At 37.9% G+C, this 20,755-nt stretch overlaps 1 protein-coding gene across 4 annotated transcripts in view; it reads right to left on the bottom strand.

Annotated features, from left to right (window-relative positions):
• The window catches only part of FBN1 (fibrillin 1), a 151,639-nt gene that overhangs the window by 108,657 nt on the left and 22,227 nt on the right, over positions 1 to 20,755 (bottom strand). For all 4 annotated transcript variants that reach the window (XM_061347354.1, XM_061347351.1, XM_061347352.1 and 1 more), the window contains exons 5-6: positions 19,986 to 20,081; positions 18,300 to 18,395 (exon numbers count right to left, since the gene is read on the bottom strand). In XM_061347354.1, coding sequence (XP_061203338.1) covers positions 18,300 to 18,395; positions 19,986 to 20,081 — 192 coding nt within the window. The remainder of the gene's footprint in view (positions 1 to 18,299; positions 18,396 to 19,985; positions 20,082 to 20,755) is intronic.

Here is a 20,755-nt window from a genome sequence, read left to right as displayed (position 1 = left end):
CCAACACAGGAGTACATAACCTTTGAGTAACAGGTGTACTGGCCCACCACATAACTGAGCCTCCCTTTCTCAGCTTACATCACACCGTGTAACACACTCCATACCCTGACGTAGCTACACGTAGCTGCTAATGGATCATTACATATGAGTAGTACCAGAACCTAAAACATACGAAATTAGAGACACAGAACACAGAAATCCTTTAAATACATTTTCCACCCTTAAAAAAAAATAAAAAAAGATATTTTAAAACAATTATTAAAATACCTTGAAATTAAGTATAGTATTTACAGATTTAACTGTGCCATTTATAGATAAAATAATAATTTATGTAAAATTTACAAAGCCTTTACAAGCTTTGCTTCTGTTTACAGATAAAAGTATCCACAGAAACTGCTGATGGTCCAGATGCCTGTCTAATACATAATACTTCACAGCCTTAGAAAATGCTGTGTATAAAAGGATGGGAACTACTTTTTGGCCTACTTTCTACACTGACATACTGAAGAGGAGGGATAGTCTTGTGGTTGAGACACTTGGCTGCGGCTGAGATGACCCGGGTTCAGTTTCAGACTCACTACAGACTCCCTGTACACCCTCACACAAGTGACTTATCTCTCTGTATATTAGCTCCCCACATGTAACATGGGGCTGCCAATACTTCTGGATGATGCTGTTGGGTTATTTTTTGTCTTCAGACTAACAGGCTTTGGGACACAGGCTTGTATGCTTTGTGTATGACAAAGGGAACCTCAAGCTGAGTTCATGCTTCTTGACATTACTGTAATAAAATGAGAAAAGATTGTTCCTGTAATGCTTTTTGTGGTAAGACCCTTCAAGGGGTTTTTTGTTTGTTTGCTTGAGTTTTATGTTGGTGTTGGGGGTTTCTTTATGTCCAGTTAATTGTCAGTTTCTAATAAAAACCCAGAGGAATTAGCTCCCAAGATTTTCTGTGCTGGGCAAGTGCAACAGCAGCAGAACACATTCCACAGAGGAACTCATGCACAAGCAATTAGGTCGTCTAATTAATTTTCCAATTCAATAGATGCTATGAACTATTCTTCTTCTTTCATTTTTCTTTTTTCAGAAATTGTATCTATACTGGATATACATGTGTAAAAGCAATCCAAAAACTTTTAAAATCTTAAAGGAGGAGGACAGATGATATTCACTTGAAGGGTGCTACATGGGAACAATGCCCTCTCACATGAGATTCGTATTTCTGTCATGAAAGAAGAAAATACATATGGGGGGATGAGAGCAGTTTCCAGTTGACAAGGTTGTGTAGTTACTATTAGGGACTGACTTGTTAATCAGTATTTAGAGTGATTTTTGATACTAGGTACCCCACAATTAGGATAAGTGGAAACACTGGCCATGTGCAAAGAGTGAGCAAAAGAAGCATTTAGAAAACGGGTTTGAACCGAACCAAAATAGATACCTACAGGGTTTTTAATCACAGATTACATGAGGTACCCTACAGCATCTAATAACAGAGATTTGTTTCTCTAGTTTTAACTCAGAAAAAACTTCAATTAGCATCAGCGGGAACTGTGTCTGAATAAGGACTGTGGGATAAAGACTGAGACAAGCAGGAGAAGAATGGCCACAGAATTTCATGCCTTCTCTCACAAGGTATTCAGCAGCAAATGTTCAACTGCCATGAATCTTCCCCACACTTCCTTTCCCATCATTTTTGATCACCCAGAAGTACTTTGTCCAAGCTAACATAATGAAGTGTTTGTGAGGCTATAGTTGTAATTGTGATGTCTGGATTAAAACAGGGAGTTGTGACTAAGAGAGATGACACTGAGTTACAGAGATTACAGATAGTTGATAATCCATAATTATGGGAAAGATGGCACAGAAGCACAACAAAGCACTTCAGCTGGGATTTTATCATAGGCTTTTCTACATAAGCACAGACTAGATTTATAAAGGAACTTAAAAAAGGACTATGGGAAATAAAAATATGATAAATATAACCATTTCTCCAACCTATAACCCTAACTGGTGTCCTGTTAATGTGGTTGCTAGGTCAGATGAACAGACAAGAGTGAGATAGCAAGCTCTGGAAAAGATGCATTCTGCCCGTAGGTAGGAGAAAGCCAGAGCAGAAAGCCTTCAGGGAACAAGTGAGAAGGAAACAAGGATACAAAGAAGCAAAACAGCAAAAGAGCAGCGGGAAGAAAAACAGGAAGGCAGCAAAACCGGGATGGATCAAAGCAAATCTAACAAATGAGTGGGAGGCACACAGACATAGAGAGATAAACAGTGGGAGCCAGCAGACACCATGTGTGAGAAGGGGAGGAAAAGAAAGCGAAGGGAAGGAAAGGAAAAGGCCGGCCAGCCCAGAGCTTCGCCAGCCTCCAGGAGAGGGAGGTTTGACAGTACAGGCCGGCCAATTCACCAGTTAGAAAGAAGGTCCAGGGAGCCAACTAATAGAGTGCACCCAGCCAGGCAAAGCTATTCAGGAGAGTATCTGCATATCCAGTAGAGTGGGAGCAGTCCTGGCTCCACCCAGGAGCTGGGTGATGTGCAGCAAGCACCACGCTTTGCAGGGTGGGGGGACGGGGTATGAACAGGCATTTAGCAGTGCTCGCCTGCATGCTCCAAGAAGGAAAAAAGAGGCCTAAGAATGTTGAGCAATGTGATGAGCATCTCACTGACACAGAGGACCACAGTATCCCAACTATCCACAGGCTCTGAAATTCTATCCACTCTTATCACTGTGTGACCAAATATGAATAAACAATTATTACATAAGCTGCAGATATTAACCATGCTTTTTCCCAAAAGGCATTTTCTTCCCAACTGTAGACTTGATTTCCGTATTTTCTTTGTACTTTGATATTTTCAAGCAGATAAGGTACAAATTATATGCCCCAATATTACTTTTATAGTTCAATGTCAAAACCTTAAATCAGGGAAAAAAACACCAGGCCAGAGGATAAGAGATAAAAACAGGAGTTACAAGCCACATGAAGAATGGCCTAACACAGTACTGACAAAATACTGCTTATCTATTAAATGAGGGAGCTCCTATTTTTTCACCTCAAAGAAATGAAATTACGTGTATTGAATTTGGAAACATTTAAAACTTCTAATTTCTAATAGAATACTTATAATTTCTATTAGGAAGTACTTGTGCTGTCTTCTGAAAAATCAGTTGAACAATTGATTTGAATGGAATAAACCATGGCAAGGCTTATTTTTAGTTTTAAAATTCATCTTTAAAAAAAAAAAAAGAAACTAAATGAGGAATAGAAGAGACACATTTAAATTATTCTTGAGAAGAACAATTTTTACCTCCCCAGTAAGTCTACTTGCTGTAAGTCAGCATCATACAAAGCAGGTACTGAGGTTAAGAGGTAGTCCTGTCAAGAAACCAGGACTCACAAAAAGAAGTGAGGTAACCCATGCATGAGCAATGTCTCAATGATTACCTTACCCTTCTGGGTACAGAATGACATCCACACCACTGAAACCATATTTTTCCTTTAACTTCACTTGGCTTTGAATGCGGTATTAAGTCGTTAGGAAGCTAGTAATCCAGTTCAACTCTCCTAACCCCCTCAAGCCAAAAGCAGATTCACAGCCGAGACAGAGGTTACTTTAGGTATTAAAAGTTGGTATCTGCCTAGGACTGAGTGCAAGAGAATGGCATATAACAGGCAGCACTCTGGAGTTCCTGCAACTGGTAAGAGGAGACAGAGTAAGCAAAGCAGGAGGGAGCTCCCATCTACTGCTGAGGAGCAGCAAAGAATTAAGAGGGGTAAGCGCACAGTGTGGCATAATGCAGTTTAGAGCTCCTCTGTGGGAGCTCTGGCATCTGCCTCAGCTGCGAGGTTTAGCAATTACAGTGCTAATTTAAACTTGTACTTAAAAATATAGGAAGTATTTCCTTTTAATTTTTAATAGAATGGGTACATTTAGGAATCCAGGTGGTCACCAATATACATGTGCATCGCTCCCAGCAACAACAGACTGTTCTGAGTGGTGTGTACAGTTTCAGCTGCTTGTAAACCAGCACAGTGGGAAAACCTTTAGGTGGCTTTAAAAAAAAAAAACACCCATAAAACAGTAGAAAGCTCATAATTTATAATTCAAGACACTTCAGTGGAAGAGAAAACTTTCTCCTGATTATCAGAGGTATTCTGCACTATAAAAGGCAAGTTTTCTCCTAGAAATAATGTATTTTATACACATCAGTCTTGTCAGGAAAGCACCTATTTCATTAATTAAGCTTCAGGTTTCCACCACACTTGTGATAGATAACATTCACATCAGAAAAAGGGTTTTTAAAGCATCAAATAGTTTAGTCTTATAAAATAAAATAAGCTTGCAGTGGCTTAACTGTCCTTACATATGAAGTTTTTATTAGCATGTGGATATACTATAAGCTTAAATTACAATGTAATGTAGCCCACAGGTTTGAAAGGAAACAGCCACAGGACTGGAACTCTTGCCTGGCAACATCTTTCCCCCATTTAATTTCACTCAGAACTTGAAATTGGATCAGCAACTTCTAAACAGCTGATTAGAAATCCTGTTCACAAAAGTTACCTTATATGTTATTCACATGAGCATCACGCTGCCCCTCTGCAGAACACCAAGCCTGCTGCCTGCCTGTGATCTGATTCTGCTGCATAAGAGGTGTAAAGAATCACTGCCATCCTGGGTACTCCATCCACATCTCTGCACCAGTATCACATCGCTGCAAACCACTCACAATACTGACCACTTAAAAACTAAAGCACACCCAAGGCAATAAAACCAAACCAACAACAAAACTAGTGAAAAAACACCACAAAGACATCTCACAGAAAAAAGAAGGCCCAAAACTCTTCCACATCTGCTCAAATTCGAGTATACTCTAAATCCAAGTAAACCAAATACAAAGATCTACTTTAAGAGGGCTACTTATACTTCATCAGAAGCTATTGGAGGACACGTATACAAATGTCTCCATGTCTTAACCATACATTAACACACCTGCATTCAAGAAACACATTAGAAATGAGAATAGCACACAAAAGTCCATACATGCAGTACAGAAGGCCAAAAGAAAAAGCACACTATGTTATAAAATGACTTCTTTTTTTTTTGCTATATAGTCTACTAGAATGTTTGTTATTTATCTTGAAATCTCAAATTGCTTTTAAATAAATACCATTCTGTATACTGTTATTTTCTATAACTTACAGCCACAGATAAAAAGTGTCTTATGTGGCTTATGCCTTTGAGCACTTCTCACTTTTATCCAAAATTACTAATTACTAACTGGCAGTACTGTGGTAACACAGCACAGTGCTAATTGCTTTCTCCATAACCTTGCACACTTTCTTGAAACCTGTCTGACAAGATCTGATCGTGTCAACTCTTGACTCCCAATTCAAAACTCACCCAAATCTTCGGGCATCCCTTTCTCTGACGTAAGTAGGTTTTGGATCACTTCCATAGCTACTGAGAAGCTTCATCCAGGCTTCACTTCTCTGAACAATGTAAGAACTCTACCTCTGCACTTAAAGTACTGCCCAAATGTTTGAGTATACAAGTGATATGTGTGTGAACATATGTGTGTGAGATGCATGTATAATCTAACCTGTGGACATAGCAAAATGAAGAACTGTAAAATAAACATAAGCCATTCCCTGGAGGGTTTTGGCAATAGTTTACAGTAACTGCCAAATCATTACTGCTTTTGATGTGCATTGTAACGTTTAGCCATCTCGAGCTCTTTTAGTATTTCCTTGGAAGTAACAGGCAGTTGCCTAGAAATTTCATTTGTGGTATTTAATGCAGAGTCACTGCATAACATTTTAAGATTACCTAAGTATATTTTTGAACAAGGAATAGAAGTTGCATGTGCATATGCACAAAACCCATCTAACTAGTTTAAATGATTTTAGACATTAAAAAAACACAATTCTTATTCAAGAATTCTTTCAGCAGGAAAATACAGAGAACAGCAGCAGTCTCTCAGTAGTTGATGTCAATAAGAGCTCCTGTAGCTGCATTTCAGACAACTACACTTAACATGTCAAAACTACCTCAAGACTTTTAAATCTCCCCTCCATTATACTGAATTCAAATGAAGTGTTGCCATTTATTTCAAACAGGACCAGGTTACCACTCCTGGTATGTTTTGCTGATAGTCCAACTATTGCAATAGCAGCAAGACTTTGTATCAGAGTAACAAAAAGAAATTCCTCCCAGCTTGAGACTGAAGTGGACATCAAGGCTGAAGGAAGTTGTTATTTCTATTCAAAATTCTAAACAGCTGTTTTCAAGGCAGATTAAAAGATTTTTCAATGTTTGGATTCAGCTCAAGAGCTTTATCTAATGCATACTTTGTATTTGAGTATTTGTTGAATTAGAAATTTAATAGAGCAGCTGAGTATTTTAAAATCTTTTGGAAGATGTGAAAAAGGGATGTGAACTCTAGCACACCCTGTAAAACATAAATTTCTTACCAAAAGAATATGTTATTCATGTGCTCTGTACATTAGGTCAATTATTACTCACTTTCTTTGGAGAACAACCAAGTGCCTCCACCCTTTATAACAGAGCACTGTAATCAACTGTAGTAAGAATAGCAGAATTATTCTAATACACATCAGTGGCTCAGGCCCTAGCTCAACAAGGCTTGAACAGTAAAAGACTAAGATGGATTTGCCATCATCTTTTTTTTTTTTTAAGAGCAGAAGGAATTAATGTTTCCTTGTACACCTTTATAAATAATTTCAATTTCACATAAATGAGAGAAAAAAAACTGTAAAAAGGAACACTTTAAAAGGGTTCTCCAATTTAAACACTTCTGTTATTTAACGACAAATTCCATAAACATTCTGATACCAGTACTTCTTCCACTGCACGTCCTTCATTTCCGCTAACCCAATTTAACCTCTCATCTTCCTTACAGTCAGCAGTTGTACAAAGCATTTATTTTTGTACTGACATCAGCAAGTGGCTGAAGTGCTAGTGCTAGGCTTAAAATACCTTCTAAAAACACAACTTTTTGTACTGAATTTGGAACTGACTTTGATACAACTTGTACTGTTAGTTTAATATAGTATCACCTTTCACGGAGCCGTATCTTGTTGGATTCCTGCTGGGAGCTGAGAGCTGAAATAGCACAAGGTTTAATGCATGGCACTTCATTTTGCCCAGCCTGGCTCAGGCCAAGAGAAGCATTTCAAATTATTTAGATAACCACACAGATTAAATACCCAGCAAGATAGCTTGCTAAGTCATTCATCATTTGCCATGCCTGGACTGTACTTGTGTCTAGCAATGTTTTTACTAGAATAGCCGTTCAGATGAATGGAATGCACATCTCCACTGGGCTTCCCCTGCCCAAGCAGCAGCATAAACTTCTCAACCTGCCTTCAACTCTCAGTTCCTGAGGCATGTGAAAACTATTCAGTTAGCTCTCTGCCATCATTTTCTCGCCTATCTTCCCCCCTCACCTGCTTCTCCTGCTTTTTCTACTCAATTCCAGTATATTAAAACATTACCCCCTCCTTATTTCAATCTCTCAAAAAGCTGGCAAATTGTCTTCTTATTACTCCTTTATTCTTCACCTCAAGAATCACGTAATAGAAGTAATTCACACCAGGTGATACAATTCAATTTCAGATATAGTATCTGCATCGTTCAATTATATCTTATCTTAAAGATTACTGGAGCCCAAGTAATCTAACATTGACTCTCCTTTCACAGCTATACATCATCTACCTCTTTTAAGTGCCCATTTCAATGGTAGATCTTCCTGCCTTTAAAGCCTGTAGCCTGGAAGTAATTTTTGACCCTCTGGTTTCTTTTGAAGCTGGTATTAACCCAACTGTAAAGCTGTCATACTACCATTTTACAAATCTTTCCAAGTTACCACCCATACTGTCCCACCGGGACATGGAGATTCCCATAAAGGCTTTCATCGTATCCCAGCAGGACAATTATAATTCATTGCTCCCTGGTTTTACTATTACCTCTTACAAGCATTTCAAGCTCAAGTAGTATTCTGTCACTGTATTGCTCAACTGAACTAAGACTTCTTCATGCATTATTCCAGCACAGAGACTAGCCCAACGGCCCTTGAAGAAGCAGTTCAAGGTGTCTCACTTTAAGATCTACTTGAAGAAAGTGCACAGCATGGTCTTTTCCACTGTATCTTTACTGCTTCTTTCTTGCTGTAGATCTCAGAAACATCAGCAGACACAGGAGCTTTTGAGATCCTGAAATCTCCCATCACTGAGGGACCCAGTTTCCTCCAAAGCCAGGTGAAATTATCAGTCAAGTACATATTAGGTCTCTTCATCTTTTTGTTTTAAGTGATAAGCAAGTAAGCACAGCCAGTGTCAAGTGCAAATAGCAGAATTCCCCTGACACTGAGCCTGTAGCTACTACTAACACTAGTTACTAGTGTTACCAGGCAGTAACACCTTCTGTATCCCACACCCAAAGAACCACTGTAATTTTGTCAGTTGATTTTATATTTTTAAATATATTTGTATATATATTTATATTTATTTAACTATATTAAATTATTTGCATTTAAATATATTTAAATATATTTAAACAAAATTATAAATATAAAATTAAATGTTAAACATTTATATATAAATATATAGAATATTTAAATAATTTTAAATATATTTAAATAAAATTCTAAATTTAAAATTAAGAATATTTAAATGTATTTAAATATGTTTTTGATTTTTAGAATTTTATGGGTCAAGTACACTAGAAATTACCAGCATAAAACATGCTTTCATTTCACAGCACTCAATCACTTGCTACCACAGGACAAACACCCTCTACTTCAAGGCCAGGATGGACAGAGCCTTGGGTGGCATGGTTTAGTGTGAGGTGTCCCTGCCCATGACAGGGGGCTTGGAACTGCATGATCTTAAGGTCCTTTCCAACCCAACTATTCTATGATTCTATAGTAAGATGCAATTAAGAAAAAGACACAAAACATCCAGGATTATGAATGTTCTGACAGTGTTAGCACTGGATCTTCCTTAAATGCCCAACAAGTCTGAATGATACAGCTGGAAGTGTTACAAATCACAGACTAATACATATTTTAATACACTTTCCACAGGGTGGCTGGACATAGTACCGGGCAACCTGCTCTAGCCGACCCTGCCTGAATAGGGTAGTTGGACCACATGATCTCAAGAGGTCCTTTCCACCCTGAGCAATTCTGTAAGCTGAAATACTGTTAGAAATTATCCTCTCTCTCCTGTAATTCTTATGGCTCTATTTAAAAATAAATAAATAGATACATTCTCTGATTGGTAGGAGTCACTCCACAAAATAGTAGACATGCATTTTAGTGTGCTAGCTTTGCTGGAGATAAACTGATTTTCCCAGCCTTGCTGAAAACTCATCTATCAATAGATTCAATGAAGCCATCATAAGCAGTGGGACTGATGTAAAACGACTTACAGCAAAAGCTGGTGGTTTAGTCTTGAGACCAAAGAGCACCAAGAGACTTATGTACATATAGAAACAAGAAAATTGTAAGTAATAAAATACCACTGACTTTATCACACCTGCTGCAATGTCAGCAAAGACCTTTCTGCTCCAGCACAGTGAACAGAGGCTTTGTCCCATGCTGTGCGTAGTGGTGCAGGATGAAAGCATCAGCCACCACTTCCCCAAGGAGGCAAGAACTACAAACATATAGGCTTCTGCTAAGCTCCTGTTTCCCTATGACTGTCAGCACCTCTGTGTTGGAACAAAAAGCATTACAAGGTCACAGCAGACCATTCATCCCAAGGAGTGAGGAGAAAATAAGGACAGCACTGAAACTCCTGGCAATCACTGGGTAAACTTTGCAAAAAACATAAATGATGAGGACAGGGCCATTATAAAACATGACCAAGATCATCTGGTAAGCCAGGCTTACTTGAGTTAAATACTTTTTAAAAATACAGACATAAGGTTAGTTAAACATTCAGGATCAAGGAAAACGGTGCAGAGGCCACCCATTTGGAATGGGACCTGTAATGTGAATTACATCACCATGAAAAGAAATTACGACTATGGCACAGCAGACTGCAGTTACCTTAACCTACCTGTGCTAGCTTAGTCAGAGTAATACCTGCAATAGACACACAGTAAATGTAGAAGATACCCATCAAAAATGAGGTGCTTACAAGGTTTTATATTTTCTTAAAATATAAACCCACTCATGTATATATGAGTGCACACATAGAGAGGCACTTTTAAATACCTTCTATGCCTTTTTTAATTACTTATCCCTTGCCTTTGCACATCTTCCTACAAAGAGAAATACTGAATCTTCGTTTCTTTACATAAGGAAATTCCACCTTTTCCAAAAGGAGTTTCTGCTGGAAAAGGAGTGGAAAGCGAGGCTCTGTTTTACAGCAGAGTAGAATTTGGAGAGCGATATTTCTCTTAGGGCTCCTTTCCTTTCAGACCTTATTTAGGCCTCTTTTCTTTTCCTACAGCGTTTCTCTGGAGTGCCAAACCGTACAAGCTGTCACTGACAAAAAATATAAAAACCACTCAGTCATTACTCCTGAACTTCTCAAGGGCAACTGGAAGCTTGAATATGACTGTCCTTACTCTCTGCCCTTAGGTAGCTGCTTCCTACAACGTTTTGCAACTCTTACACCGAGAAAGGATACACATCTCTTTCTAAATGTAACAGTTTACTTGAGAAAAGCTTATTTTTTACATTGATTTCATCAACTCTGTTGCAAGTATGTTTCAAGGAAACTTACATCTGACAAAACAGTGGCACTGACCACGCTGAGCACCTCTGCTTCACATGCATTTTCAGTAGCAGTTTGCAGTTGACCTACATAAAAGAACTGTTTTACTTGGAAATGCCTGTCAGTTTATCCTTGCATTAGGTATAATCTATGATGTTTTAAAAGAGGTTCTCTTCTCTTTGCTAGAGCTGATCATCATGAAAGGTTTAGATAACTTTAAAAAAAAACAAATACTCTAAAAAAACCACAAACTTGACTGAGGCATTATACATTCTGATTTTTGAGTTTTCCTCGTGCAACTGTAACATATTTTCAGCTTACCAGCTCAATAATTAAAACAGGTAGGAATGGAAAATATTAATTTAAAATTTCAGGGTGATTCAAAAGGAAAAATTTGTTTTCACTGTAACAAGTGGAGGAATTTCAGGTAGCTGTGCCTTCTATCAAGGTACATTGCAGCCCAGAGAAGAAGGAACAATTTTCCCATAAATGGCTAAGTGGGCCCTGTTAGGTAAGTTCTCAGCTGCATTTACTCATTCTCCTGTACTATAAGCAACTCCAGGAGTTACCATTTTAAAAGCACCTTTTCTATGTAAAGCTCCACAAGAAATTAGTTGTGCTGTGCTATTTTATGTTCTACAAGTTTTGTAATGACCCAGGAATCAGGAGATGGCAGAAATTAGAGACACGGGCCTGTCATAATGGCACTAACAGAGCACAAACAGCTTGAAGACGCTCATTCCAAAGGCCACAGATGCAACACCATGCTTGCACCGGCAACCAAAACCAAAAAAGGCTGACTCACTCTTTCTGCACACACAAAAATATCTTGACTCTCATGATACAACACATCAGACAGATTCTTCCCTTTTATCCTTGGAGCTCCACAGAGCACAGATCTGGCACTGCCAGGCCATTCAGGGAAATTGTATCTTTCAACTGCCTGCACTGTGTATATGAAAGTGATATCTGTATTAATGTAACATCCCATAACCAAACAAACATAGACATCTCTTTGTGTATACAACTTCAACAAAACCTCTCGATGAAAGCCCAGGCCTCCACTCATCATTTCTTAAGAAGATATCATAAGGCAGATCGTAAGTACCATGAGCAAGCAAACCCAGTGCAAGATTCAGCCCTTGTCTGCAAGGGAAGTAGAACTGAGCTGCTGGCACAGCAAACCTGTGTCACAGGTTGCCAGTGCACCTGGGGGGAGGCATCAGGTTCTGCAACAAAGCTGTGGTACCAGGAAAATGATCTCTGTGATTCTCATGTGAGTCTCTTCAACATCCGATACAGAAGTACAAAATCTTACAGATTAGAACAATGCAACTATTTCATTCTCATTTGTGTCATAATTTATACCAAAATACAGGCTCCTCAATTTGTGATTAAATTTGTTTGCATCTCCACTGCTATAACCAAAATCAAAACAAAACCAAGTCCAAATAACACCTTACTGCACATCTAAAGGTCAGTGCCCTTAGCAGCCAATCAAGAAGGCATGGAAATACAGAAAGGACTGCCAAATAGTTGAATGAAAACTTTGGATTTGAATTTGACTGAAATCAAAACTCGATTTGGAACAAAATGTAAGTGTTCGGCTTTGTGTACCAAAGTTGGAGCCCTCACATCTCACAAGAGACCTAAACCCATATGTACTGAATCATTTATTGATCTTGATTAAGCTTTAAGCATTTATCTGAAGAAACATTTTAAAACTTGCTATGTGATGTTTTGAGTTGCATAAAGCATAGAGCAATCAACACAGGACTGGTTATTGGGTGTATCTGCAAGGAACAGAACAATGGATAAAAGACTTCATGTACACAAGATCCTAAAGATGCTTTTTGGCATTAAGTAAAAGACTGAGCTCAACACTGATTTTGATCCGGACATCTATTGATCATATTGCTAAATATATAAACCAACTTTAATCACACACAGCTATTCTGCACAGTCTGGCTTCTCCACCATTAAGCTACAGCTTCAATTTTAAAAATTATAGAACTCCTCATGCATTTATCTCATCTTCTTCTATACAGAAGATAATCCAAGACACTGATACTGAATTTTTTGTTTTAAAAGTGAAAGACATCAACATATCTTGTAACTGTTTTCAGGACAGTAAAACATCACTCTCTGAACACATTTATCTTCAGCCTGAAGCCATTTTTCACAATTTTTCAGGGCAAAAATGGTGTGCAAGAGTCCTTATTTCAGGCCTTCAAGCTTAGCCATCCTTTTGTTTCCTGATATAACACTGGACATGCATTCATGTTACTGGGCTGCAGAAACTACACGTCTATGTCAACAGATGTGTTTCTTGGAAGACAGCTACAGAAATCAAGTTTATTCAAATCTTTGCCAGCTACCATATGCTGCAATACTACTTTAAATGCAACATAAGGCTTTGGGAACATACTTTTACTGCTATCTACACTTTGTTATTTACTTTCCATTTAGACTAAATACCAGAGACGGGGCACACTTAGGGGTGCAGTGTCCTCTTTGGGAAAACATTCTACCCGCTGTAGTATTTAGAAAGGAAAAAATACACACAGCACTACGTTACTCTAGGCCACTTTCAGGGGCTGCACTTTCATAGAGAGGATCTGGGAAAGATATTTTTACATATGGCATTAATTCTGGGAACTTTCAATAATGGCCAAATATAATTAAAAATTATGCAAAAATTCCTGCCATGAAGAGAGCAGTACAGAAACAACTTTGTTTGAAGAAAAAGTAATCATTTGTTCATATTCTGACTTCAGAAAAAAACAAAACACACGTGGTACATTTTTAATATGTGAACTACATCAGGCCCAATTCTGCTCCTATGTGAAGCACGTGGCAAAACTCCAAAATGCAGCAGGATTGAGCCCCTGATGTTGTCACAAGCATTCAAATAAACAAACAGGGCTGTAACACATTCTAAGCTTCCACTGTGTTCCTCTAAATGGATCCAGACGGGGGGGGAAAAAAAAAAAAAAACACATTTCACTGCATTTTTGCAATACATGGATAACAACAATGTGCAATTTTATATTATATAGAATTCACCCTCTTAAAGTATAATCATCTCCAAAGAGAAACAGATTCAAAGAGTCAAGAAAGCTTTTATGCACAAGTTTGGAGGACACAGTTCTACCAAATCTGATAAGCATGTCTGATCTCTCCGAGCTCCTAACGTCACTTCTTCCTCTGGACTTTCTTAAGTCCATGACATAGGGATGTTTTCACATGACCCAAATGTGGGCATCTCATACAGCCAGCTAAATCCCCTAGGCTATTTTACAGACAATAAATAGAGCTGTCAATGTTCTGAATCATCCTCAGGGGACCATAAGCTGAGTGTGTGATCTCAATCCCTTCATCAACTCTAAAAGGAACGGCAGAATCTGTATTTCACTAAAGTCATTCAGCATTAGTCAAAGGGCGCAAAGTTGGCATCCAGTTATTAACCAATAGAAATTTTGCTTTGCTTGCACATGAATTTTCTGTTCCCTGGGATTTCTTTTCATTAACTATATGGCCAAATGATATGCTAAAAGCTGAGTGCACCTCTCAGATGTTAACTGACTCTGAAAACTTGGGCCAAAATCCAGCAAGGCCTTTAAGCAGTCGTGTAATTTTAGGCATATTGACATCTCAGGTTTGAATTTAAATGCATGTCAAAGCCCATCACTGGATCACAGCCAGAGAACTCAGCACCTTCCAGAAGGAATCCTTAAAGTTCAAATTTTAACTGAGCCAATATCCATGAAATATTTTCCTTTCTGGACTATGTAATTTAAATGTGTCTTAAATTGCTGTAAGAGGCATTTCTAACCCCACTGCACTTTTATGGTTTAGCTCATGTCAAGCTCACCTTTCTGATGAACATGATCCCACAGAAAAGCCAGGTATGTTCTACTTATGACACACCTGCATATACCTGACAGCAGGCCCAGGAGGCTTTCCCTGCTCGAAAAGGTGCCAAACACCCTGCACAACAGTTTAGGAGCTAATGATACATGTACCACTTCTGATCATGCTACAGTAACCAATCCAGCTCTGATGAAGCTTATATAAAATAGTGACATGGTACACACTCCCAGAACATAAAGAGGAGCTCCAGTCACAATAATAAACCTAAAAATTCTTTTTGCTCATGTTTATAGTGTTTTATATCATTATTAAAACTCCTAAGACACACAAAAAGCAATTTGCGTGCAAAAACTGTCCAAGGCCAACTGCTGCCCTGTCAAAGAATGACTGAATACATACATGAAAATACTTGTGCCACAATTTTGATGGAGTTTGCTACACTGTGAAAGCAGCAGGTTTTTCACCAGATAAAGCCCTTTCATTGTGCATGTATTTGAAGCGACACAGAAGTGTTGTAGATCATCATTGACAATCATATGGTCAGTTTTTACTGAGGTAATACCAATCAGGCTAATCTGTACTATAAATATGGTCCAAAAGTATGGAAAAACGACTTAAACCAGTAGACAAAACCACACAACTTGTCTCTGGATGTAAGAAACTGGCTCTACCTTAGCTACAACCACCTGCAACATTTTAATTGTTTTTCATATCAGATTATTGGAGTAACCCCCATGAATTTGGTTGCCTCGACATTTGTTTTATTCAAAACAGTTCTAAGCTATGACATATGCAGCAAAGGCTGGAATCGTCTTTGGTCTGTGACATACGTGCCACAAACACTCTGTGACTGTTACTGTTAGTTGATGCTTGTAGAGAAAAGCACTGTGTGATACACAGCAGTAAATTACTTACACTACTGTTAGCTTGTGGCATGGCATAACCTAGAAGTCAAACCACAGCCAAACAGATGGAGAATGTGCATGCCACAAAACTGTATCACTTCCCATTACATTTATATCCAGAAGTGGTGTTTTCCAAATAATCTGCCCCTCCTGGTTCCCCAGACATAGGATAGTTTAAGAAACTATTTCTCTTGAGTAATTTTCTCCCCCATCCCCTCCATCCATAGAGATGCTTTGGGTTTGTTTTGATTTCTCTCTCCTCTCACCCCTTTTTTTTTTCCTTTCTAATAAAGACAGTTTTACTCTACAAGGCATGAATATTGTCAATTTATTGGATAACATCCACATATACATCAGAAGCCCACTAGGGAGTGTCACAAATCCACATAGCTTTCCAAAGCTAGATTCAAAATATGGACCTCTTACTTAGCTGACAGATGTGTAAAATTATCTGCAGCCAGACGACTCCCTAATGACTACACAGGTGCATGGGCTGAACAATGCAAGTTATTCTGACTAAGACCAACATTAGCTTACACTTGAAAAGTTATCTTCAGAAAAAGTTTTTCTGATGGCATAATGTGATTCTGGGACCAAAACCCACCACACCCTTGTTAGAGGAGGGGAATATATTAGCTCAGCTAGGTAAAGAGGCTGCAGGAAATCTTTGTGAGAGAAGCCAAATTTCAGAGGTTTTCTAGGAAGATATGACTGTCATTTGGCTCAGTACTGCACTGAGCATTAGCCAGAAATACTATAGTTCATTAACGTCTGTTTTCTCTTTTACTGATAACTACAGAATCAAACACATGTTCTAAGTAAAAACTGCTTATGGACGAGGCATATAAGTTACAAATTGCCACCTCAATTCTGCTCAGTAACATGCACGGGATTTCATAACAGCATGATTTGGCTCAAATGGGTGTATGTCACCAGTTTCCCACTCCACCCAACACAAGACAGGAGACCTGAGGGACAGGACTGAACCTGTTATCAGGCTTCAGCCCTGAAACTTGTTGCCCCAACGAGGTGGAGTCAAACTGGCCCCAGATCAGGCAACATAAAATCAGGACTGAACAATCTTCTGAACTTACACTTTACGTCTCCTCATTGGACTAAAGGCTCAAACCTTTCACCCATGGAGAACAGTCACTGTTTGAAATTCAAAGCTTTTGCAGTAGTACTCAGTACATTCTTTACCTATAAAGCCTTCTCTTCAAACTTAAGACTTTAAACTTAATTTTCCATTCCCCTCACTCCTCTCCAGAAGTGAGATCCCAAGATTCAGAACAGAACTACTCTGAAGTAAAACTTCACCATCAGTTGGAACTACTTTTACAATATCTGAGTGGACAACCAGAAAGACTTCACACAGTGCCAATTTTATCTGCTTTAGGGAGTACGGAAAATACCAGATTCATCTTATCATCTGCTCTAGCACTGAACTAAAAGCTTTGGTCCCCTAAGATTTGTTGTTCTGCCCTCATCAACCTATGCTGCCCATATGAAAAACCCAACCATTACTCCAGATGCAGCACCAACAGCAGTGATTATCCAATACACTCACTGACCAAAATTCATGTGCTAAGCACATCCCTGATGTGCAAGGCCCAAATCAGGATATTAATGTCCATTCTGTCCATGTTCATATATATGTAACACAACCTATTGCATGAGAAGTACGCATGAATCTCCAACTAAACAAATAAATATATAGCTCTAGCAAATGAAAATGTTTTATTTTTAATACTACAAAATTCAACAGGATTATACCTAAACATTATTCACTACATGTCTTTCAAAAGAACTGTTAAATTGGTATAATAACCCTGAAAAAATCCATACACCATATCAGAGAGTGGTATAGCTGTGTTTTCATCTAGAAACAGCTGTGCTTAGCACTATGGATATATGAATAAAATCTAAAATAATAACAATATATCTGTACAAAATGGGAAAAAGGATTTAATAAATTGTGCCAAAACCAAACATGCCAATGACAAAGGCAAGATGCTGCTTATCACTGGTAAGCAAATGTACCAGGTATACAAAGAGCTCTTCTGATGACCCAGAAACTGAAGTTTAAGCAAAAACACTTATCAATATTTTTTTGACACTTCCTCCATTGGAATATTTTCATAGCAAAAAAGCAAACAAAAGAGAGACCTAAATCAATTGCATGTGTGTTTCATTCTGGCCTCTATCCTCATGAAGCTCACATATTGCTAAAAATGCTACTTAAAATTCATTTTCAGTCTTGAGACTAAAAAACCAAATCAAATCAGTTCAACTATAGATTAGAAAAGGTAAGGGCTCAACAACCCTACAGTTAAATAAATAGTAAATAAATGAGAATTTTTTTCTCTGGAAAAGAAAACTACATTTGGTAAACGTACTGTGAGCTGAAGAACTAACCATTAAAATCATTCCAATCAACACTTGTGATATATATATAAATCACTGAATGTTTTAAATGCTATTCTAAAGTTTTTTTTCTCATTAAAGAAAATGAGCTGTTTAGGAAATGTTAAGGAATGTCGTTACCATTTTAATTCCTGTTATTCCATAACTAATATCTCCACAGCCTTCTTAGACTGGAGTTTTCAGTAAAGCTTCTTTATCTACAAGAACATGAATTCTATTTTACCTTATTTAGAGAGAGCAATAAAATACTACTATTTAAATATTTTATATTACTATTTAAATATTTTTAGTTACTATTAACAAGTTGGAACATCCAATTTTTTTACCACTATTTTAGGGCACATACCTCTTTCACACTGGGGTCCAGTAAAGCCATATGTGCAAGCACATCGGTTTGGAGCCACACATCTCCCTCCATTTAGACATCCATTTTCACAGACAGCTGTATCAGAGGGAAGATAAAAGTAATCTTTATTGAGCTATTTCCAGGAAGATATGAAGGTTTGTACTTAAAAAGCTCAGGTAAACTTAGTAAAATGGTAAAAATGGTAAACAGAACAGGATACTTTGTTTTCCAGAATCTACTTATGATCTTTTCCCATTTCCTGGCCTCATTAGTGTTATGAGCTCATCTTTTCAAGGGAGTAAAATATAAACACAGTTAACAGTCACAGCTTCTCTGACCTCTCAAAGCCTTTCTCTTTGGGATGCCTAGACAATTCCATAACTCCAAAATAACATCTCTTTCAAACTTTCAACAAAGCAACACTGACATGGTAGAGACTGCAGACATAAGGTACAGGAAAAAAAATCATCTCTAAATCTTCAATTTTTTCCCTACTTTGAAGCAAATTAAAAAATTTATGTTCTTCTGCCACAAAAGAGGAACAATGCAGCATTAAAAGGCTGTTTGCTGATGTTAAATAATTCACAATATCAACTAGAACAGCAAAATGTAATCAATATCTATTTTGACTACATTATTCCAAGATATACTTTCCCTCTATGATGCTGCCAATAGAGTCAGAACCCAGTTTTCCTCATAACGAACTCCAAAAGAAGTTGCTTTCAAAAATAATCATAAAATATAACATTTACATGAGAGAGGTTTTTAAATACATTTTTTATGCTCATTGAGTAATGTTATTCTTTGTTCCATTTCACATTCATTTCAGTAGAAAGGTTTCCATTTATCCTTCTTTATCCACTTATTATTTCACAGAAAAGGCAGAAATACAGTTCTTAATCCTTTCACCACATGATCCTTTTCCAGATTATTAGGGTAAATTCCTGGTCCCACTGAAGTTCATGTAAAGCGTGCCATTGATTTTGACAGAGCACAAAAGGTTTTCATTAAATGAGCTAAACACATTTTCTTTGTCAGACCAATAGTTCACTAGATAGCAATATGACAGCCCTGGTTAAAAGCAGTGTCTACATCCTTATTTGAGTTACTTCACAGCATTCCAGCCAAGCAGAGCAAGAGACCACCAGACTCAGTCTGGGAGAGACTTCAAGCAGCGGATCCAGGAATGCTGTTGGCTCAGGATTGATAGAGGAAATCAAAAATATGTCAATCAACTCTAATGAGACAACATCAAAATGAGCAAAATTCCTATACAGTATGCTAAGTCTGAAGCAAACCCCTGAAATTAAACAAGGCTTTGTATTAAAAAGCTTAATACTGTCTGTAAGATGGAAACTGAATCCCATGTAAATTCTAAATATATGCCTACTGCTCTAGTGAGTGGAAAGCCCTGAGGTCAATGGGAATTATGGTAGTGTGAGAACCACAGGATCAAGTTGTATCCAATTATTATGAATTCATGTGATGTTTATTTTAATAGTCCTGATCAGAAAGAATTCACTCAGCATTCATTACAAAGTCATGTGTTTTCCTGTAAAATTCCACTGCACCTGATCAAAACCAAGCTCAACCTAAGTTGAAATTTAGTGCTAAAGGGTGCCTGATCCACACACCCAAGAATTACTTAAGTGTACCCAGTATCTACTTTAATAATAGGGTACTTACACTGTCCACAGTGTGTTCCTGTATATCCCTTCTGACAGAGGCAATGGTCGTCACTGCAGCTACCTCCATTCATGCATCGGATGTTACAGTGTTGTACTGGAAAGAGAAAAGATTCTCCTCAGTTAAATCAAACCAGTCAGAAACATTTAACTACCTGCTAAGAGATTTTTTTATATTTAGGAATTGATTCTATGAACTAGAAGAGTATTAGAAACCAAGGATGTGTATTTTAGATCAGATACTTAAAGTGGTAATAAGAAAACAGTATTGATTTACAGTTTATAAGGAATATAGGACAGGAAAATAGGTGCAAGAATTTGATACCACCCTTATTCACTGAAGTCAACATCATTTCATATCAGCATAAATCCACAGAATTTGTCTCCTAGTTTGCCATGCTGAGAAAAGCCCATCAGTAAAAGAAGTAAACTTCTGGTAGTTACAACTAAGAAGAAAGGGAGTCTTATCATCCAAGCAATGGAGGATGGAAGTATTAAAGGGAAGCATATAAGGAAGCTTCAGAAGACAGCCTGGTTCTACAGACACATGAAACACCAGAAGCAGATCTGTCCAGGTAGGGCTTTTCTTGCACCCCACTTCCACATAAACCTGCTGCTGGCTGCTGTGTTTGGGGCTGTGGACCACCTTTCCTTGCAAGCAGAAGAAACAAGAGAGCAGCAGCTTGCTCTCCTCAGCCGCAGCCCTACTATTTATACTACTTAATATACACCTGAAGTCCCATGCCAGCAAAGCATATAAGTCTAAAAAAT

The sequence above is a fragment of the Neopsephotus bourkii genome, unplaced genomic scaffold, assembly GCF_033783945.1.
Source record: "Neopsephotus bourkii isolate Nb327-2 ecotype Australia unplaced genomic scaffold, CSIRO-AGI_Nbou_v1 NB_318, whole genome shotgun sequence".
Lineage (NCBI taxonomy): Eukaryota > Metazoa > Chordata > Aves > Psittaciformes > Psittacidae > Neopsephotus > Neopsephotus bourkii.
This window is presented reverse-complemented; position numbering and strand designations above follow the sequence as displayed.